Source organism: Trichomonas vaginalis, chromosome VI (assembly GCF_026262505.1).
Source record: "Trichomonas vaginalis G3 chromosome VI, whole genome shotgun sequence".
Classification (NCBI taxonomy): Eukaryota; Parabasalia; order Trichomonadida; family Trichomonadidae; genus Trichomonas; species Trichomonas vaginalis.
The window spans coordinates 1,387,392-1,408,357 of record NC_067208.1 but is presented as its reverse complement, the minus strand read 5'-3'; the positions used below and the strand labels follow the sequence as shown (position 1 = coordinate 1,408,357).

At 34.7% G+C, this 20,966-nt stretch overlaps 9 protein-coding genes and 5 pseudogenes across 14 annotated transcripts, besides 3 other annotated features; 4 read left to right on the top strand and 10 right to left on the bottom strand.

Annotated features, from left to right (window-relative positions):
- Positions 1-11,526: part of a mobile genetic element that runs on past the window's edge.
- Positions 1,000-1,862, bottom strand: TVAGG3_0785030 (annotated as a pseudogene). The gene has a single exon. A coding segment is annotated over exon 1 (863 nt).
- Positions 2,570-2,770, top strand: TVAGG3_0785020 (uncharacterized protein; the record flags this gene model as incomplete). Its single annotated transcript, XM_051246515.1, has 1 exon — positions 2,570-2,770. One exon carries the CDS (start codon positions 2,570-2,572, stop codon positions 2,768-2,770), a length of 201 nt encoding a protein of 66 aa, XP_051081990.1.
- On the bottom strand, positions 2,798-3,392 carry TVAGG3_0785010 (annotated as a pseudogene). The gene has a single exon. A coding segment is annotated over exon 1 (595 nt).
- TVAGG3_0785000 (uncharacterized protein) lies at positions 3,617-4,006 on the top strand (the record flags this gene model as incomplete). Its single annotated transcript, XM_051246514.1, has 1 exon — positions 3,617-4,006. The coding sequence occupies one exon, from the start codon at positions 3,617-3,619 to the stop codon at positions 4,004-4,006; it is 390 nt and encodes a 129-aa protein (XP_051081989.1).
- Positions 4,653-5,366, top strand: TVAGG3_0784990 (cytochrome B-C1 complex subunit 6, mitochondrial family; the record flags this gene model as incomplete). Its single annotated transcript, XM_001281307.2, has 1 exon — positions 4,653-5,366. The coding sequence occupies one exon, from the start codon at positions 4,653-4,655 to the stop codon at positions 5,364-5,366; it is 714 nt and encodes a 237-aa protein (XP_001281308.2).
- Positions 5,416-5,679, bottom strand: TVAGG3_0784980 (uncharacterized protein; the record flags this gene model as incomplete). Its single annotated transcript, XM_051246513.1, has 1 exon — positions 5,416-5,679. The coding sequence occupies one exon, from the start codon at positions 5,677-5,679 to the stop codon at positions 5,416-5,418; it is 264 nt and encodes an 87-aa protein (XP_051081988.1).
- TVAGG3_0784970 lies at positions 7,155-8,004 on the bottom strand (annotated as a pseudogene). The gene has a single exon. A coding segment is annotated over exon 1 (850 nt).
- On the bottom strand, positions 8,051-8,617 carry TVAGG3_0784960 (uncharacterized protein; the record flags this gene model as incomplete). Its single annotated transcript, XM_051246512.1, has 1 exon — positions 8,051-8,617. One exon carries the CDS (start codon positions 8,615-8,617, stop codon positions 8,051-8,053), a length of 567 nt encoding a protein of 188 aa, XP_051081987.1.
- Positions 10,184-10,618, bottom strand: TVAGG3_0784950 (phage tail repeat-like family; the record flags this gene model as incomplete). Its single annotated transcript, XM_051246511.1, has 1 exon — positions 10,184-10,618. The coding sequence occupies one exon, from the start codon at positions 10,616-10,618 to the stop codon at positions 10,184-10,186; it is 435 nt and encodes a 144-aa protein (XP_051081986.1).
- TVAGG3_0784940 lies at positions 10,627-11,521 on the bottom strand (annotated as a pseudogene). Its single transcript has one exon. A coding segment is annotated over exon 1 (895 nt).
- Positions 11,527-11,932: 406 nt separating the features above from the next.
- On the top strand, positions 11,933-12,463 carry TVAGG3_0784920 (uncharacterized protein; the record flags this gene model as incomplete). The annotated part of the gene is made up of 1 exon (XM_051246510.1): positions 11,933-12,463. A coding segment is annotated over one exon (531 nt), but the record flags the coding sequence as incomplete, so codon positions are not given.
- A 321-nt stretch (positions 12,464-12,784) lies between these two features.
- On the bottom strand, positions 12,785-13,027 carry TVAGG3_0784910 (serine threonine-protein phosphatase family; the record flags this gene model as incomplete). Its single annotated transcript, XM_051246509.1, has 1 exon — positions 12,785-13,027. The coding sequence occupies one exon, from the start codon at positions 13,025-13,027 to the stop codon at positions 12,785-12,787; it is 243 nt and encodes an 80-aa protein (XP_051081984.1).
- Positions 13,028-13,044: 17 nt separating this feature from the next.
- On the bottom strand, positions 13,045-13,408 carry TVAGG3_0784900 (annotated as a pseudogene). The gene has a single exon. A coding segment is annotated over exon 1 (364 nt).
- A 2,117-nt stretch (positions 13,409-15,525) lies between these two features.
- On the bottom strand, positions 15,526-17,021 carry TVAGG3_0784890 (sphingomyelin catabolic process; the record flags this gene model as incomplete). The annotated part of the gene is made up of 1 exon (XM_001296970.1): positions 15,594-17,006. The coding sequence occupies one exon, from the start codon at positions 17,004-17,006 to the stop codon at positions 15,594-15,596; it is 1,413 nt and encodes a 470-aa protein (XP_001296971.1).
- A 3,159-nt stretch (positions 17,022-20,180) lies between these two features.
- Positions 20,181-20,234: a mobile genetic element.
- Positions 20,235-20,304: 70 nt separating this feature from the next.
- Positions 20,305-20,966: part of a mobile genetic element that runs on past the window's edge.

The window sequence follows — 20,966 nt, the reverse complement described above, 5'->3', positions numbered from 1 at the left end:
CTAAGTAGTATGTATAAAAGACTCTGATTGTTAGATTGGATAAGAAGTACCAAAGAAGAGTTTTGAAGTACAATGCTTATAAATGAGTATATTAAATTCTAAGTTTAAAGACCCAAATGAGGAAATGCAGAGAATATTAGAGAAGAAACACTTCAGAAACAAACAGAAAGAGATAGAATACATTCGAAGAAATTGCAATCTTACGATTGGAAGACTTTACCCTCATAGATGTCTCTTATCTTAGATGATTTCGCCTCTCATCCTTTGTTAAAGAACAGAGAACAAGATATGTGTCGAATTCTTAAGAAGCTCAGACACTTTAACATCTCAGTTGTCATTTGTGTACAGACAGCCAAGAGTTTAATAAGGATGTAAAGAGAATACTTACTGATATCATACTTTTCCCTGGATTGTCCGAAGACGATTTCATGGAACTTATGAAAGAGTCCATGGCAGGTAAGTTTGACAGACATGAACTATGGGAGAAGTACAAAGTCATACAAGACCCTCATACTTCTTTCAGAATTCATATCTACGCAAACAAAGTTCAAATTGTAAAAAGTCAAGCTTGAAAATGTAAGTGTTTTGTGCTGAATTCAATAAAAATATATTTTTAGGGTAGATGGGTATATCTAACCCGATTTCTAACCTCATTTCTACCCTCATGAATTTTCATGAATTTTCATGAATTTTATATATTAATGTTTTCGTTAAGCCACTTTGTGCCGTCAGTCAGTTAATGAAATTTACACCAAAAATAATGTTTAGGGTAGAAGGTTAGATATACCCTCTTTTCTACCCTCTTTTCTACCCCAGTTATTTTATAAACGTTTCACATGGTAAACGTTATTTTTGGAATTTTGTGAAAACTCAACGGTTTGACACATGCCCTAAAAATTATTTTACTCAGAATTTTGTTGCTGAATTCAGCAAAAATAATGTTTAGGGTAGAAGGTTATATCTAACCCGATATCTACCCTCTTTTCTACCCCAGTTATTTTATAAGCGTTTCACATGGTAAACGTTATGAATTCGTGAAATTCTAAACAATTTCGTAGCTTCTATTTCTTCTTTTAGTACATCGAATGTTTTAACGATACCGAAAGTCTCTTTATACTTCTTCTTGACGTCAGATAGAAGGAAATCGTCAGCTGTTGGATAGTTTTTGTTTAGAAATGTCAACATGTCCATTTTATTTTCTGCTGGTTTCTCTGCTTCTTTCTTTAAGTCTGCATAGTCGTTTCTCATACGTTCTATCTCTTTGACTGAGTAGTTATATTTCCTAATTGCTGCTTTACATTTAGAACATTGTGGGTTCATTTTGCGTTTATATTCTGAAACCTTACCTGCTAGTATGACTAAGGCGTCAATTGCTCTCTTTAACTCAAAGTTGCGGGTTTTATCTGTTCATCCAATCTTACCTCTTCTATCTTTATCTCTTATCTGCCATACACATTCAGCAACTAACGAAACAAAGTTGTCGTAGTCTTAAACTCCCCAGATTTGTATATGTCAGAGATGTTCTTATATACCATATCGCAATCTTTGTCCATGACTTTGTGGTTGCAATGAAATCCAAGAAACTCATAGTTAACCTTTCGTATGAACTTCTTTATTTCTACTGAGTCAGTTGCTTTGACTTCAATTTCGTCGAATTCAGGAATAGTGAGTTTTTGTTGTTGGATTTCAGGAAGTTTAGGTAAATGGTCAATAATATCCTGCATTTCATAAAGATACTGTTCATTTGTTTCATCTTTCGCACTACAGTCTAAATTACTTGTTAAAAGTTCTTGCTTTATCTTCTGGATTTCTGTCTCAAAAGTATATGAAGAAGGAATGAAGCTTTTCATTTCTACTAACATTGAAGTTGGGTTCATGACTAACGAGTTTGGTGCTGTTGTTGCTAACATGTTCTTACAATAAAAATAAAAAAATATTTTTTTAAAAAAACCAACTTTATTTTTTATTTCGGGAAAACTCATGACAAATTCATGAGGGTAGAAAAGAGGTTAGAAATCGGGTTATATCTAACCTTCTACCCTAAACATTATTTTTTGGGTGTAAAATTCAAATTGTAAAAAGTCAAGCTTGAAAAATCTAAGTGTTTAGTCTTAGTAAGATGGTAGCTTCTTAAAGCATATGCCGTCCTTGAGTTTTATGTACGTGAAGAGAAGTACAATGAATTCAATTACGAGTACAATTGCAATGACAACTAAGGCAACTATTTTTGTCTTTTGCCAGCAAGAGTACTTCTTCTCTTCCAATGGTTCGGCAGAACTATACTCACTCATGAGAAATGCCAAAACGGTTTAATAGAAAAAGTGTCATTTTTTTCATGTCCGAAGACTCGAAGGTGCAACATTTCCAAAATACCGACGAACTCAGAAGAGCAGCATGGCAGTATCTTCTTGACAACTTCTTTGAGTTCTCCAGGTACACCTTGGAAAATGCTGAAGAACTCCGACACAGAGAATTTGGAGAAATTGCACTCCAATACTACCTTGACAAACAAAGGTAAACAAAGGGTAAAATAAGACTAAAAACTTAACGTTTAAAAAGTGACATTTTTATGAGCTCCGAGTCACCGAGAAAACTTGGTCAGATGTTAGCAGCTTACTTCCCCGAGGAGGATGGAAGCGTTACATACATAAGGTTCAAAAACAACGAACCTGGAATTGCGTACCAAATTCGCAATTACATGACCATGGAAGAGTACGAAAGGTTCCTACAAGAGAAACCAGCTCTAAACAACTCAGAAAAGAAAGAATAAAAAGTTTAACTCGTAATTGTTTATTTTTTACTTGTATGGGCAAGCTGCAAGAATGAAGTCGACTATCTCGGTCTTTGTCTTGACCAGTTGGACTGCTCTTGTAAGCACGTCTGTTTTGCGGTCTCCAGCTGGTGTCTGACCTTCGTAATTGCGCATGTTCTTGAGAGCTCCAACTGTAAATGATTGTAGGATGAAGAGTCTCTCAGACTGCTTGAGGTAGTCTTCACGGTCACGAACCGAATCTGTGGTACGAGTCGAATCGGTCGATTTGAGGGAAGACTGAAAGCCTGTCGTCTTCCATAGGGGCTGTGGCATAATCTTTGCGTAAGCGGTTCAGACCTTCTTCGAACTCTTGGTCTCTCTTCGATTGAGATTGGAATTGGAATTGCTGGGGTGGAGCTTGCTGGAACATCCAAGGGTTGGGGAAGTAAGGCATAGGCTGAGGAGGAGGGTAGTTCGGGAAGCCTTGTAGTGGAAATTGGTAGTAACCTTGAGGTGGAAATTGGTAGTAATTTGGTGGAGGGACTTGCTGGAACTGAGGTTGCTGAGGAGACTGTTGTGGTTCTGCAGCTTTCGGTTCTTCTGGTTTGGGAATCGGCTCGGTTGGTGGGACGTCGGACATTCGTTTGTGTCCTGTCGGAAGGAAGAACTTTTTCTGTCGGAAGGAAGAACTTTTTCTGTCGGAAGGAAGAACTTTTTCTGTCGGAAGGAAAAACTTTTTCTGAAGTTCGACCAAAAGTTCTCAATTTTCGAAAATTTGAATGGTTTACGGACGGACAACTGGAAGCGTCCTTCCTGTCGTCGGGAAAATTTTTTCCAGTTGTCGGGAAAATATTTTCCTGTCGGATGGAAGGACTCGGAATACCAGAAGGATTTGACGAGGCAATTTACCTTATAGAGATAAATGAAGTTGTTAAGCAGTACTTGCGCAGGGTAATGAAGCCCAAGGTCAAGTTCACCACTATTTCTGGAAGGTCTACACTTCAGCTCGAGACTTCGACTGGAATTCCAATTCAAATACCAGACGGGACAGCCTACGATGGCATAAAGGACGCCAAAAGAGAAGCTCTTGTTAAGTTCCTAAACAAACGTCCTTGGATAAAAATACCAAACAAGGAGAACCCCCTACCCCATATGAAATTGGCAATTCAGTCTCTCCTTCACTTCTCGGGTCAGCCGTTCTACATAACCTGTGAAGGCGACATCCAACCAGTTCAGTCAACCTTAACGTTTTGAGTAAAAACATTTTTTTTTCATTTTTTGAATGAAGCAAGTTAAATTCGTCCCACACCAATCTCAATGGACCGATGAAGAGTTTCAAGCCATGGTTGAAGGCGTTGAGAACGACATAGACGGCGAACTTGAAGGAGCTCAAATCACAATTGCAACCAAAATTGCAGAAGTCAAGGAACAGATAGCTCCACTTAAAGCTACCAAAGCTACTCTTGACCTCATGGATAGTTACCGTTTAGATGTCAAGAGTGGAATAAAGACATTTAAAATTAAAACTTCTAAACTACGAAGCTATACTCCAAAAGTTAGCAGAAATGAGAAGACTTTACCAGAGCTACTTACATGTAAGGGACTTACCTTCAAGCAGTCCGACCAAAGATGAATTTGTTGACATTGTCCCAATTTTGTCCGAAAGTCAGCTCAGATGTTTCGAACTGCTCCCAACATATCCAGAATATGAAAATTTGCCTGAACTCTTCCGCAATCTCAAAAAACGTTTTTTGGTTCTCATGTTCGAAACTTTTATCGGAAGAGACAACAAACGTTCAGAAGAAGAACAAGATATTATTTTAAACTTGTTGTATGACTTAACCGTCATAACAAGCTTTTTGAAGTAAAACCGTCATTCTCAAACCACTTCATTTTTTCGATGTCCGAACAAGCACCGAAGCCGAACACAATGGCAGATGTCCTTTCAATGTTGCCAGACAAGCGCCCAGTTCAAATTCAAATTTTGAATTTGAAAGCTCATCTGACAAACACCGTTAAGACTCTCCAAAGTAGTCTTATGGAAGAGATGACCAAGCTCAAAGCCGATGTCCTCATGAACCAAGCTTCCAATGAGAAATGCCTGAATGATTTGACGGAAACCTTGCGCATTTACGCGAGAGAGAACCGAGACCTTGCCAGACTCATCTACCGTTTCTTCGAAGAGATAGACGCCATCTGGAAGGTACTCGGAAAGGACAGAACCTCCAACACCGTAATTCGTGAGTACCAAATTGAAGAAGGAATTTTCGAGGAAGAAGAGAAACACGAAGAAGAAGAGAAACACGAAGAAGAAGAGGAAGAAGAAGAGAAACACGAAGAAAAGGAAGTTTGGGCAACCCTTGTTGCCGATGACAGTTATGAAATTTCCCAACCCTACCCATACAAAATCCGCAACAAGGAGACAGGCAAGGTTCTTACCCCAGTCCTCAACAACTTGGGACACTTGAACCTTAACCTTCGGAATCGCGGTTCAATCTCCATGGGCAAGCTTGTCGCAATTCAATGGGTTCCAAATCCAGGCAAGAAGACGAAGGTCAGACACATTGACGGTGACAAGCTCAACAACCGTAAGGAGAACCTCGAGTGGTTCTAAGAGTAAAAAAATTTTATTTTAGGGGGAAACCCCGAGTAAATTTAGGCGTTTATTTGGATAAGTATGTGAAATTAAGGTCAATTTGCAAAATTAGTTCCCGACCTTTGAATTGGACTCTTTCGTCATCCCAGTTGCGTAGGAGGTCGTCCCAGAGGAGTTGGTAGATTTGCCAATCCAAGGACGATTTGTCCTCCCAGGCATTGAGGATGTACTGCTCGTAGAGTCTCATGACCTCTCCCTTGCACCAGACACCCTCTTCCTTGGAACGTAAGGCTTCTTCGAAGTGCTCGAATGCGATTGGCTGCTTGACCATCTGAAATGACACTTTTTGTCCGTTTGGTCAATGTTCGTGTCTCGTGTCATAGTCGACGAAAATACAAACAAACAGGTTATATATGAGTTTGAGACCAAGAATGGTGTAACTCGACCTGTCCGATTCAAAGACTCCGAGGGCGACCATGAAATTAAACGGAAATTAGCTAGGAAGGAATATAAAAATTTTTTATTTCATGCAATGTTTTATTTCTGTGCCGTCTTCAAGTATGCCCCAATACTTACGCTTGGAGAGGACATGAACTTCGGTGAAAATTTTGTCCAATTTGAATCGACCCATCTTTTCACCGACTAAACCCATTTCAATGAGTTTGTTGTATCCTTCTTCGTTCGTCATGAGTGCGTCAATGTTTTCATAGTAAACCACAACTTTGGATTTGACTTCGGAGAAGAATTTGTTGTAGTTGTCAAGGACTGCCTTTGCGAACTGAGGGTAAGACCAATGTTCGACAATAGGTTTTAATGTGGTTACTAAGCCACTTTGACCTTGAGTGAATTCGTACTTCAAAACAAAAGGAGAAAACCTTTCAACAAAGTTGTCGACCTTCTCATAGTGTTTACTCTTCATCTTTTGAGGTTTCTTAATGGAATATCCCCATGTCGAATTCATAAGCAATTTGATTGTCATTGCAAGTTTGGGGTTTGAAGCTTTCCTAATATCATAGAGTTGTTGTATGACTTTTCCAACTGTATAGTTCCTTCCTGGGAACTCACCGTCTTCGTTTGGAATTCCAGTCGGAATATATTGGACAAACCTCATGTATGCAGCGTTAAGGTCAACATAGTATATCTTTTCATCTGAGTCGAACTTGTCGCAACCAATTGGTCCAGTTTGTGGAAATTCAAGTGAGTCTCTTATCTTCTGAGAAACTTCTCCTGTTATCTCATAAACATCGTCGAAGCAACCTGTTTCATATAAAACCTTCTGACCTAACTCAGATGCTCTCCAATACAATTTGACGTCAATTGGATGTCTCAATGGAAGTTTGTTTATAGCATCTTGAAGTTCTTGCAACCTCATTGGAAGTTCTTCTGGTTCAGGTTGGTATCCGAACAATCCAACTCCTTGTGGAATTGTGTACTTCTTTTGTACTAGAACTTTGTCTGGAACAACTTTTGGTCTTGCTAACAATGAAAAGTTTGTTTCGTCTTTTGGTACAAAAGTTTCTGTCAGCTTGTCATCTGGAATTGGTTCCAACAAACCTTTCTCGAAAAGAATGTTTACAGCTCTGACAATGTTGCACTTGCCTTTTCCGAACAATGGGTTTGTAAGACTTTCGTTCAACATGAAGTGGTTGTGGACAATTACAATCTTCAACCATGGTAAGTCTTTGTCAACAACATAGTCGTCATGTGAAGAACCTTTAGCTGTAGGTATGCTGACTCGGATATTGACATTTGCCAACGGTGCAATTTTTTGCCATTGACCTCTGAGAATGTACCTTGTCTTCACACATGACTCAAGATACTTCATCTTCTCATCTGTAACAAGACCAGAGTTCCTGAGACATGTAAGAATACAAGGTTCATTGACAATTGTTTCAATTGAATTGTAAATTCCATACCTTGTCAAGTCAATGTCAGACTTATTTATGAACGGAAGTATCCAGCATGTTGTCTGACTGCTTGAGGGTTAGGTTGGTACCATTCGAACTTGACACTTGCAATTCCTTCAATTGCGTTCAAAATGTCTGAGTCGGAGTCAAACATTTGTTCTCCTTTGTAGTCTTGAAAGCGTCGAGAAGTTGTGCGGCTGTTTGTTCATTGCCATGTGCATAGTAAATGTGACCATCCAAATCTGTTATGGTTAGTCTGAGTTGTATCCTTTCTTATTTCCGTCTTGTATAGCAGCAAGTACACCCATAAAGCCTTCTTTGTTCTTTCCATCGTCAAAGTTTACTGTAAAGGTTTGACCTGAACCAATTTTACTTCTAACTTCACGATACTTTTCATATGCATATCTTGTTCTTTCCATGGGAGCATGACCATCCTCTGCACTACCTTTTTTCCTTCTCAAAGGATGCAATTGTTCGTCATGTTTCCAGTAGAATCTGGCAAAGCCGTCGTGTCCTTCAACTTGAGGTTCACTAACATCGAAAGGCATGTCCATAAGACGTTCTTCTTCTAACCTCTCTAGTCTGTTTGGATAATTTGTGCGCGCTGTTTCCAAGTCCATTTCGTAGGTCAGACCAGCCAGTTTGTCATAAACTTTTATGGGTCTTCCCTTCCTATATTTAAAATTCTTTGAAACTCTCCAGCCATATCTTTCTAACTCTGCTTTTATTCTAGCAGACCTTCTATCCATTCTATGCGGGGGCATTTTTATAAAAATAAAAAAAATATTTTTTTCTTTACTTTACATAACCGCCTGCTACCAGAAGCCTTTGACGCCAACCCATACCAGCTAATGAAGGTTGACTAAACTTTGGTTTTGGTTTATCTTCAGTTTTTGGCTTCCCTTCTTCTATCGGTTTTTCGTCACTTTTCGGTTCCTCTGACTTTACCTCACTTGCAGGTATGGTTGTGTCGTTAACATCTTCATAAATATCATATGCCATTTGTTTTTGTTTTCCTTTCAACTTTTTGTGTTTGTTGTAAAGTTTAGAATATTTCGACTCTAAGTCAATGAGATGTTCTATAATGAACTGTTGGTCAGTGAAGTATACCTTCCCATCTGTTGTCTCGAAAGCTCCTTCAGACTTCAATATTTTATTTGTGAGAGTCTGTTTCTTTTTTGAGATACTAGCCGTTCCATTTCTATGAAAAGTGACTTTATAGTTAGGGTTTGTATTTCCAGACCTGGCACTTTCTATTATTGAATTTTTCTCTTCATCTGTAAGTTCTTTGACAGGTTTTGACAATGGTTCTGAACTTTTTGTTTGTGGTGTCAAATCTACCGTTTCAACTTCTTCGGTCATTTCATCTCAGTAAAAAATTTTAGTTTGGTTTGTTTTCAACTGGTTGTTGTTGTTTTTTAAGTCGGTCTAAAACTTCCTGAGGTATAGGAAGAACTTGAGACAAACACGTGTTGTGTAACTGCTGGAAGCCGACAAATCCATCTGAGAGCCATTTGTCTCAATGCTGTATTGTTCATTTCATCTCAGTAAAAAACTTTACATTCCCTCACGTTTGGGCGGTTGAGGTTGGTATATGTTTACCCATTGTTGTGCATGGTTATATCCTCTGTTAAAGAATCTTTCACCTTGGTCCATATAGTGCCCTGCTTGGTTATAGTAGTCATTTGCTTTGTTATAGTAGTTTCCTGCTTCTCTTCCTACATTGTCCATCCATCCTTGAACTTTTCCTCTGTTTCAGGATTTGGAATAAGATTTGCTGCATCTCGTGCTACATCCCAACCTTCTGTACAGTTTGTATAATAGGTTGTGCTTTCTTTCAGTATACCTAATGTACTCAAAATCTTCCTTCCAATTCCAAACGCACCTCTGGCTATTGTTCCCACTGCGGGCAAAAATCTGGATGCGACTCCTGCTAATGCGCCAAATAAACCCATTTCTTATAGGGTAAAAAATGACGAATTCAAACAAGGACCCGTATGTTTCTAAAGCGACAAAGAAAGCACTCATGGTAAAAATCTTTAGTTCAACACCAAATGCTTGGTTTATGGATATCTTGGAAAACATTCCGAGGTATAGAGAAGATGGACCACCATACTGGCTAATATTTGTTGGTCAAAACACAAGATACTGTGAAGCCATACCATTACAGTCCAAAAATATTTTAGATGTGAAAACTGCTTTGACAATATTCGTTGACAAATACCATCCAACAAAACTATCGTCTGACTGTGAAAGTTCTTTCAAATCAGACGATATTAAAAACTATCTGCGTTCAAAAAATGTAAACCAATATTTCATTGTCGACCAAAACCATTCTGCTCTTGGTGTCATTGACAGTTGTATAAAAATCTTAAGAGACTTAAACCAACCACAAGGTGGTGAAGCAAATGAAATGTCATATGACGACAAATATAGACATTTCTCCATGGCAAAGATGAGACAAGTTTTAAATATTTACAATAACCGTAAACAAAAAGGTTTGGGAAACCACTCCCCTGAAGAAATGAAAAACAACCCCGACTTAGAGAAAGACTATATATTTAATAGTTTAGTCAAAAGAGACAAACAAGAAAGAATGCCGGGCTTCAAACTTCAGAAAGGTGACAAAGTAAAAATAGAAATACCTAAACGCGACCCATATGAAAATACTATTGACTATGACAACAATGGGAACTCGACAGGTACTCACATTCGTGTTCGTAAAAATAGAAGAAAGTATACAAAGAATATTATGAAGTTTTAGGCAAACATGGCAAAATGTACACACTGCAAGCAGAAGATAAAACTACTATTGTCAGACCTCGTTTCAAACTTGTCAAAGTTCAAGGTGGTATACTTTCAAAAGACAGTTCCTAACAAATATAAGACAACTCCTGACCAATATGCTAAAGAAGTTGAAAATGACGACTAAGCAATTCTATACCATGCGTAAACTGTCATGTAAGGTGGCATATATTCTTTACTTTGTCCCGTTGTTTGCGTATATCCTGAAACGAAATGTGTATGGTTTCCTTCTCCCTGAGTGTCATCCCAGTAACAATTTATAGCAAACTTAACGTCGTCTTTAACATCATATCCTTGACCTTTTGTCATTCCTGACCAATCCCAATATCTATGCTTATGCCAACCTGCTTGAGATGTACTTAAATCTATGTAGTGACTGTGTGCAGGTAAATTTTCACCTGAAATCGTTTTACTTCCACCTGTTTCCTTTGAAGAGTTTGCACAATACAAAAACCTGTCGACTATTTGTTCCCATGCACCAACACCAAACATTACTTGAGGACCTCTTGCTTCCATAGATGTATAAATAGAACCTACTGGGTTCATTAAATCAAACATATGAGATATTATAGGATTGTCTCTTTTGAACTTAAAATATAGTGCAACTATTTCAGGTTTCTTCTGGTTTGTGTCAGAATATTTTTTATAATATAATCTTATGTTTTCAGGGTAGGTAAAATCTTGACTATAATATTTATTTCTGTCATCTTCATAATAGTATACTATTCTCGTTTTTTTATTGCATTATATCTTTTATATCTATAATATTCTAAATATAATGTTTGCTTTTTTGGGTCTACATGTGCGTCAACACCATAGTCATAATAATATGGTGCTGGAGCTGGGTTAGGTAATGTCATATCTGTCATTTCATAAACTCTTAAATATTTCTTTTGTTCGTCTCCATATAAGTTTAAGTAGCAGTTGTTGTCTAATGGAACTTTAACTTGTGTACCATCATTCTTTATATAGCCTACATACATTTCATTGTTATTTTTCGGAATGAGTTTATACCGTATACCATTTTTTAAGGAGTGTACAAACTCCCATCTAAAATATTTGTTTTCTTCATTGACAGAAAAGTCACCAACAATAGTTTCAATATTTTTCGTTGTTCCTATCAAACTTTGGTATATTTCATTGACATATGTTTTATCTGCTTTCTTTTCAAGGCTAACGTTTAAGTCTGTTATTTCAGAAGATGTATGTGTATGTCCAACGTCACTTTTCCTGTTTAAGGTTTCTTGTAAGTTTGTAATATTTGCAATGGTATGTGTATGTCCAACGTCACTTTTACTGTTTAAGGTTTCTTGTAAGTTTGTAATATTTGCAATGGTATGTGTATGTCCAACGGCACTTTTACTGTTTAAGGTTTCTTGTAAGTTGTTTATTTCAGATATAGAATGTGTATGAGTCTTTTTTAGAATATTCGTTTTCAGCTCTTGTCACTTCACTTGACATTTTATTGTCAACATATGTTTTGTCTGCTAGTTCAGGATGAGTATGTTCTTTCGTTGCATATGTTGCATCTGCTCTGTCATGTTCTTCTTGAACTTTTTCAATGACATATTCTTTGTCAGCTTTGTTGTCAATATCTGCTTTCAAAAGAAGTTCAGATATAGGTTTCTCGTTTAAAGTTCCTTTTGTTGGATTTATACAGACAGTATGGTTCTTATTGTCTTGAAACAGAAACTCATCTGTCATTGGGTTTAATGTCAGTTTTAAGTTTCCTTCTTTCAATGACTCAGATATCTTAGAATAGTTTGAAAAGTTTGTTGTGTTCTTATTTAGAGCTTGTATAATGAGTTGTCGGTTGTGTTGTATTTCTCTCATAGACGCTGTTTCATTTGACATTTTTATTCTAGATAAAATATGCTTCCAATAGAAAAAGAAAATTCAAGAGTTGCTACAACTAAACCATTAGATGAACTTTTTACTAATGTCGGTCAAAAGTTTGAGACAGAGACCGTAAAGCATGAAGGCTATCGTTTTGACTACCCATTAAGATGGTTAAGAGACCCATCTGTCACAAAAGCTATTGGCTTTCGTAGAATGAAGTTTGTGTCTGTAGAAGATAAAAGTTTTCCATTTATTGTAAGGTTTCATATAGATTATATATCTGAAGGGAAACGAAAAATGTGGGAAGAAATTGAGCTAATACAAGTTGACCTTTCATCTTCTCTACAGACTGCGTTAAAAAATATAGAAGATAAAATAAATTCATGTTATGCAAAATATGCTGATGAATATGCAAATACCGAGAGCACACTTTATGTGAGAATTGTATATGACAAACAAAATTCACAAGTGTCATTTCAAATCTACGAAGACAATCCAAAGAAAGACGAACAAATATATACAGAATTCACTGCAATGTCATGGTATTATTTGCAAAGAATGTTAAATCAGAAAGTCGAACTTCCTTTAGCAAATATTTACAGTCGATATGCAAGAGATGAACCATATTTATTTAAAGATGTTTTCGACCAGCTGCTATTATTGTTCATGCTTCATTTTCTGGCGCCCAAAACTCTTTCTTATGCTTGGCAAATGACTTTTACGAAAAACCTACAAAGTTATACGAACCACCAAGTGGAAGTATTTCAGACTTTCAAGTATGGTTTACTACAGATGGAAGAAAAAGAATAATTCCATTATACCATGCGTTTTACTTAGAACTTAGTTTCATATACAACTACTATCGAACGGTAAAAATATAATTTTTTAATACGGTTGAGGTGTTGGATTTGGTTGCCAACTAGACTGTGGTGCAGGTTCAGGCTGTTGTATAACAGGAGCTTGTTCTTCTGGTTCAGGGTCTTTAGGTATAATACCAACAAACTGACCTACCCTTTTACCAATATTTTTGACTCCGTTCCAAATTCCTCTTCCTACGGTTTTTATTCCATTCCATATACCTCTTCCAACATTTCGAAAGAAGTTTCCTATCTTACTGAAGAAACCCATTTACTATATGTAAAAATCTAATGTCCGCCTAGTCTCTTACGTTTCCTGTTGAGTTCCATAGCATTCTTTAACTGGAGCTCATACATTCTGTTTCTTCTCTGGTAGAAAACATATTCTGGGTCAACTCCTGTGTTCGCGTCATCTGCATAAAGTTGTTTATATCCCACTTCAGGGTTTGTATAAAACTCTTTCCATCTTCATATTTGCATACCATGGTGGCAAACCTAACGCAGCGTCATTTGACATGGCAGTTTGCATTTGTACATCTGTTGGCACTTGACCATAGTTTGCCATTGCAGTTTGTATTCTAACTTCATTTGGAATATTCTCTGGGTTTGGTTGTCCAGGTTGCTGTGCATTCGCTAAGTTCTGTGCGTCCATTTAATATTAGATAAAAATATCTCTTACGAGTACATATACTGAACATTTGCAGGCATTGGTTCATCTTCATATTCTCTGTACTTTTCTGCCACGTCAAAGAAATAAATGACACAATGGAAAAAACCTAAAACAAGTAGTCCTATTTCAAACCACATTTACTTACTAATAAAATTTCTTTGTTATGACACTTTCTCCAGTTTATAGGACCTCTCTCATATTCTATCTTGTCATATAAAACTCATAGTCATGTATGTCCTCTAACCATCTCATAACGGTTTCCAAACCACTTTTATCGGATGTAAAGTAAAAGCATGGATGGTTATGTAAAACGTCTAAAGTTTCTAAAGAGTCTCTCAAAGTCCAGTCTACTTGGTATTGAAAATCCCATGTGTTATAGAACGGCGGGTCCACTATAAAGAAAACATTTTCCTTGTCTTTATTTTTTCATACAAATCTGTCCAATGACATCTCACAAACTCTATACCCTCAATATATTTTTCTATGTCCTCTTTGAAAACATTTGTATAGTTAAGATATAAAACTTTTGACATAAGTGTTTCAATGTCATGAACTCTTATAGCACCACTATATAATAGTCTAGCAGATATACTATCCCAGTCTATATATTCTGCTTTTTTCAAAACCTCTCTCACAATATTTTTCTTATCTAATGGTATACGTTCCATCTTACCTATAGGTATCTTTTCTTTTAACTCTTTCAATATTTTGTTTGTGTCTGGAATATGTTTGAGACGGTCCATATAGTTGTCGAAGTCATTGCATATAATCTTTGAGTCTGGAAATATTATATGGCACAAATGGGATATATAGAAACTTCCACCGAACAAATCTACAAATGTTAGACCATTCGGTAGTTTCTTAAGTTCTCTCAATATAATATCTTTACATCTACTCTTATTTCCAAAGAACGGTAACGGAGGTTTTGTAAAATTCATTTATATATAATAATAAAAATGTTTTTTCCTGAAAAGTGACAGAAAAGTGACAAAACATGAAAACATATATAATTTGTGAAAAGTGAAACATTATATAATGTTTTCGACCCAGAAGAAGGCTTCTTCCCAGAAGCAATAGAGGAAGAAGAAGAGTCCTCCGAATTCACACCAGAAGACTAACAATTTTCCGAATAAAAACTTCATTTATACTAAACATCATCAGGGCTAGAAGGCACGAAGTGCCTGGAAGCCCCACTTCCTTTTTTTTTTTTTTTTTTTTTTTTTAATATAGGTTCTATTTTTGTAAAATTTATCCAAATCATGTATTACATAAATTACGATTAAAACGATGAAAGAACCAAAAAGTGTGTTTTGTGTTTTGTGTTTTGTTGTTGCGTGTTGGATGCGGGATCCTGTTATTTCCGAAATCGACAAAAAATTTGGAAATTTAATTTCCGAAATCGAAATTATATTAATGTTTTTAATATTCTTATATCAAAAGGATTAAAGTTCATTAAGAGAAAAACAATTCTTCTTCTTCAATCTATTGGCGCATTTATTTCTACACGCCAATAAGGAAGGGAAAATTATAAGACACCATGGTGTCTTCAAAACGCTAATTTTTGATATTTTTAACAACCCTACAAACATTGATTTAAAAAATACAGTAATTGTAAAATCGGGAATAGTTAATGATCTTATTGTTCCTTAGCATTAAATGTATACTTTATTGGTTGCGATTCATGTGTTCTCAATTAGCATTTTATTTGTTTTCCCAATCAGAAATTTAAAAAAATACAACATTGCTTGCTTTACTTGAAACACAAATTACAAATGATTGAATCGGAATTTTCCAAGCATTGCAAATAATGTTTTCAATAATTATATCAGGTATCGATAATTCGTATTGATATTTAGCCAAAATTTCTTCTACTCTCATGTCAACATTAGATAAATATTTTTTTCAGGAATTTTTGGAAAGTAAGATGACAGAAAAGTCCAGGAATCATATCAAAATGCATGATCTTTTAATACAACATGATATATCTTGATACATGCATGGAATTGGAGAGTAGTCATTCATCAAAATACAAATGATCTAATAATTATCAAGTATCAAACTTAATACAGTTTATCAAAATTCTTATTTAAATTAATGATGTAAGAATTGCGTGTAAAAAAAATAATTTTCGAAAATTAATAAAAATTTACAAAAAAAATTTAAAGTTCTACATATCCTTACTATGATAATAAGGCTGGAACGAAAGTTCTTCAGCTCCATTTTGCTTTGCGCACTTAGTTACATCATCAGGCAACAAAGCGCGAAGTGTGCAGTAATAGAAACTGTTGTGTTTGTCAGCTCTTGAATAAACTCTTTCTCTGTATCTCCATTGGCCTTCTCCTGTCGATCTGATCCACTTCACTGCGTCATTTATTGAATTTCTTGTGATATTTTGTGTTTTATATGCTTCTGAGAACTTGTATTCGATTTCCCAGTTGAGTTCTGATGGATTTAACATGATGTCAGCGTAATATTGTATGAAATCTTTAATGATTTCTTGATCCAACAAATAATGTCTGAATCCAGGGTTATTATAATGTGTAGGTGATACTGATGGTGCACTTAATGAGTAAAGGATGTTGTCTGTATCACTATTTGGTGTGTAAAGTGGTAAAATCATGTCTGTATGAGAATGACCGGAAATAATGAATGAAAAATCGCATTCTTTCATTATCTCTGCAAAAGTATTGATATATTTGAGATTCCAACCTACTTTATTATCTGTGTAAACAACTCCTGGAGGAATATGTAAAGCAATTCCAACTTTGTAGCCTTTTTGAACAGCATCCTTATACATCTTTCTTATCCATGCAAATTGGTCGTATGGATCAGTCAATGTTTCGTTGAAAGTGCGTTTTCTGGAATAAATTACTGTATTTAGGAATAAAAATCTGAAATTAGATGATGGGAAGTCTGCATAGTAATAACCGCCCTTCTTAAATGTTTCTGCTTGTTCTGTATTCATCCATTTTCCGAAAATTTCAAATACTGTTTCAAAATCTGTTAAATCTGTATCAAATGAGCCATAATTCTTTTGGAAATCATTATTACCTAATGTTATATAGATTTTAGTGTTCGGATACTTTTTTTCTATAGGATTTGTAATATTATTAAAATTATCGATTAACATTTGCTTTGTAACGTTTAATCCATGTGCAATTAAGTCACCACCAAGAAGTATGAAATCTGGCGATTCAATAAACTTCTTTGCGTTATCAATGAGAGAATTATAAAGTTTATGTGGAGCATCGCATTCATATTGCCCGAATTGGAATTTTTCGACTTGATCTGCAACAGCACTGCGGCATCCTAACTTCGATGTTGATGTTTCTACGTAAGTTGCGTCTAGATGAATATCATTTATATATAAAAAGTTCAAAGAGTACTCCGCTGATGGTTTCTTGTCATTCCTCTTTCTAACAATAAGAATGATAGTTGCAATTAAAATTGATAATAAAAATATTGCCAACATAATTAGAGCAAGAATTGGCCAATTTCTCTTCTTAGTATTGGAAGGAATTTCTAGTGGCTGTTCTGGAACCGCTGAAGAACTTTCCTCTGGAAGGATTTTATCTTCCATTTTTTTTTTATTCTTGTAAAATTGAATTCGAAATAATCGTTCTTTTCATTGTAGGTATTTCAGATTCAAATCAAATTGATGTATGGAGCATTGAGCATTTGAATAGAGATTTCCAAATACTTAGCGATTCAGTGATGAAACATGTCAATAAAATCGAATTTGAACTGAAATCGAAATAAGATTCAAAATAATATTAAAATATGAGTGGTCAATTTTTGTGATTCAACTTATATGAATGGTGTCTATTTAAATTATCTTAGAAAAAGTTAGGAAACGAAATAATTAATAAAACAATTAAATTTGATATCGAATAATTGTCTGTAAGGTTTGAAGAAACTATATCATGACATGATTGAGACAACAAATATTCATATTGCATTAAAAACATGGGTAAATAATGAATTCAAATGTGATGTGGCAAAATATTTTGAAAGAATAATTTGTTTATAATTAATTGAAAATAATAAAATAAAAACATGGAGAGATCAAACAATAGAAGAAATAAAATTAAAAAAACGATGATGTGATAAAACTGCCTTAACAGTATTGAAAAAATAAATCAAAAGGATTTTGATTATAAATTAAAAAAGAAGAGATATTAGAATATCAAAGTATAAAATATACCGAAAATTGAGTACTATAGCATGTAATAGTATCTCACACCCTCCAATTCTTCCTATGGCGCCGAAAAATTTTGGTGAAATGCGACGACATTTCACCAAAAAATTTTCGGCGCCATATAGAGAACTATAGTCTGCGAGGTACTGATTCTATCTATGTACCTCGCAGACCATAGTTCTCAGCCAAAATGGCTAAAAATTGGGTGCAATTTTTTACATTGCACCCAATTTTTAGCCATTTTGGCTAAGAATTGGAGGGTGTGAGTACTATAGCATGTAATAGTATCTCACACCCTCCAATTCTTCCTATGGCGCCGAAAAATTTTTGGTGAAATGCGACGACATTTCACCAAAAAATTTTCGGCGCCATATAGAGAACTATAGTCTGCGAGGTACTGATTCTATCTATGTACCTCGCAGACCATAGTTCTCAGCCAAAATGTCAAAAATTTCGGAAATTCGAAATAATTTTTTTGAGAAAAATTAACCGTTTAACATAATATTTATAATATTGCTTATTCAATTAGACGGATTAAAAATTATATGTTTTCTTTTTATTTTTTCAATTAAATTATTAGCTGAATCGAATTTGTATAAGTTTTTTAAAATAGATATCAAAAATTAAATATAAAAAAGAAAACAATTAAGAATATTAAAGTAAATTCTTTATTAACAAACAATAAAATGAAAATATAAAACTTTGTATGATTTGAGTGGATATTGAGAGTAATTTGTGAGTGTGCTTCGGCTGCATATGTAAGATTGTTCGGATTTAATTAAAAATTGTAAATTTTTTGTCTTTATATCAAACTATTCGACAAAACTTTGTATGATTTGAGTGGATATTGAGAGTAATTTGTGAGTGTGCTTCGGCTGCATATGTAAGATTGTTCGGATTTAATTAAAAATTGTAAATTTTTTGTCTTTATATCAAACTATTCGACAAAACTTTGTATGATTTGAGTGGATTGAGAGTAATTTGTGAGTGTGCTTCGGCTGCATATGTAAGATTGTTCGGATTTAATTAAAAATTGTAAATTTTTTGTCTTTATATCAAACTATTCGACAAAACTTTGTATGATTTGAGTGGATATTGAGAGTAATTTGTGAGCGTGCTTCGGCTGCATATGTAAGATTGTTCGGATTTAATTAAAAATTGTAAATTTTTTGTCTTTATATCAAACTATTCGACAAAACTTTGTATGATTTGAGTGGATATTGAGAGTAATTTGTGAGTGTGCTTCGGCTGCATATGTAAGATTGTTCGGATTTAATTAAAAATTGTAAATTTTTTGTCTTTATATCAAACTATTCGACAAAACTTTGTATGATTTGAGTGGATATTGAGAGTAATTTGTGAGTGTGCTTCGGCTGCATATGTAAGATTGTTCGGATTTAATTAAAAATTGTAAATTTTTTGTCTTTATATCAAACTATTCGACAAAACTTTGTATGATTTGAGTGGATATTGAGAGTAATTTGTGAGTGTGCTTCGGCTGCATATGTAAGATTGTTCGGATTTAATTAAAATTGTAAATTTTTTGTCTTTATATCAAACTATTCGACAAAACTTTGTATGATTTGAGTGGATATTGAGAGTAATTTGTGAGTGTGCTTCGGCTGCATATGTAAGATTGTTCGGATTTAATTAAAAATTGTAAATTTTTTGTCTTTATATCAAACTATTCGACAAAACTTTGTATGATTTGAGTGGATATTGAGAGTAATTTGTGAGTGTGCTTCGGCTGCATATGTAAGATTGTTCGGATTTAATTAAAAATTGTAAATTTTTTGTCTTTATATCAAACTATTCGACAAAACTTTGTATGATTTGAGTGGATATTGAGAGTAATTTGTGAGTGTGCTTCGGCTGCATATGTAAGATTGTTCGGATTTAATTAAAAATTGTAAATTTTTTGTCTTTATATCAAACTATTCGACAAAACTTTGTATGATTTGAGTGGATATTGAGAGTAATTTGTGAGTGTGCTTCGGCTGCATATGTAAGATTGTTCGGATTTAATTAAAAATTGTAAATTTTTTGTCTTTATATCAAACTATTCGACAAAACTTTGTATGATTTGAGTGGATATTGAGAGTAATTTGTGAGTGTGCTTCGGCTGCATATGTAAGATTGTTCGGATTTAATTAAAAATTGTAAATTTTTTGTCTTTATATCAAACTATTCGACAAAACTTTGTATGATTTGAGTGGATATTGAGAGTAATTTGTGAGTGTGCTTCGGCTGCATATGTAAGATTGTTCGGATTTAATTAAAAATTGTAAATTTTTTGTCTTTATATCAAACTATTCGACAAAACTTTGTATGATTTGAGTGGATATTGAGAGTAATTTGTGAGTGTGCTTCGGCTGCATATGTAAGATTGTTCGGATTTAATTAAAAATTGTAAATTTTTTGTCTTTATATCAAACTATTCGACAAAACTTTGTATGATTTGAGTGGATATTGAGAGTAATTTGTGAGCGTGCTTCGGCTGCATCCGCTAATTCCTTCTTCATTCTTAACATTCTTTGTTTTATTTAGAACTATATTATCTTATTTCTAAAAATAATACTGAATTTTTTAAAAAAATCCAAATGTAATAAATGTAAGTGTTTATTCCTTAACTTCCTTTTTGTGATTTTTTGAATTTTCTTGTTTTTGAAATTATTTGTTAATCTCTAAGATTTTTTTCGAAGCCTGGTTCAGCGCAGAGATCTTTTGTCCATTTGGGGCCTCTTTCCCAGGCCTCAAATGGAGTCAATTTCTCCCCAAAGAGTTTGAATAATGCGGAGTGTTTCCATACCCTATTATACTGGGAAACAACATTGGGGATGAACTCAAAGACGTTCACTCCAGGGTTTGTCTTGAAAAGAGTCTCCCAACTCCTTTCAATTTTTCCATTTTCCTCTGGAGAGTACGGATGAGTTTTGAAATGTTTTATATTGAATTCTTGGCAAACCGCTTCAAAATCTTTTCCAATGAATTCTGTTCCATTATCTGTGAGAATTCCATGTGGAACTAATTTGACTAAATCAATTGCGTGACGAAATACTCTGGCAGTATTTTTCATTTCTTTTGTATCGAAAACATCCAGCAAATAATGTATCTGCTTCTGTCATCAAGAAATGAAATTAAATATTGAATGTTACCGTTATCGTCCTTCAGAAATTTCAAATCAGTATGCCACAATTGATTAACATATTGAGCAACGTATTCATGTGGATGTTCGTCGATTTTCTGATGCCTGTGAAATGTAAACAAATGTTGTTTGATTGAAAATTTTGAAAGCATCGTTGAATGTAAATCTTTCGACTTTTTCGAAATATGATTCTTTGA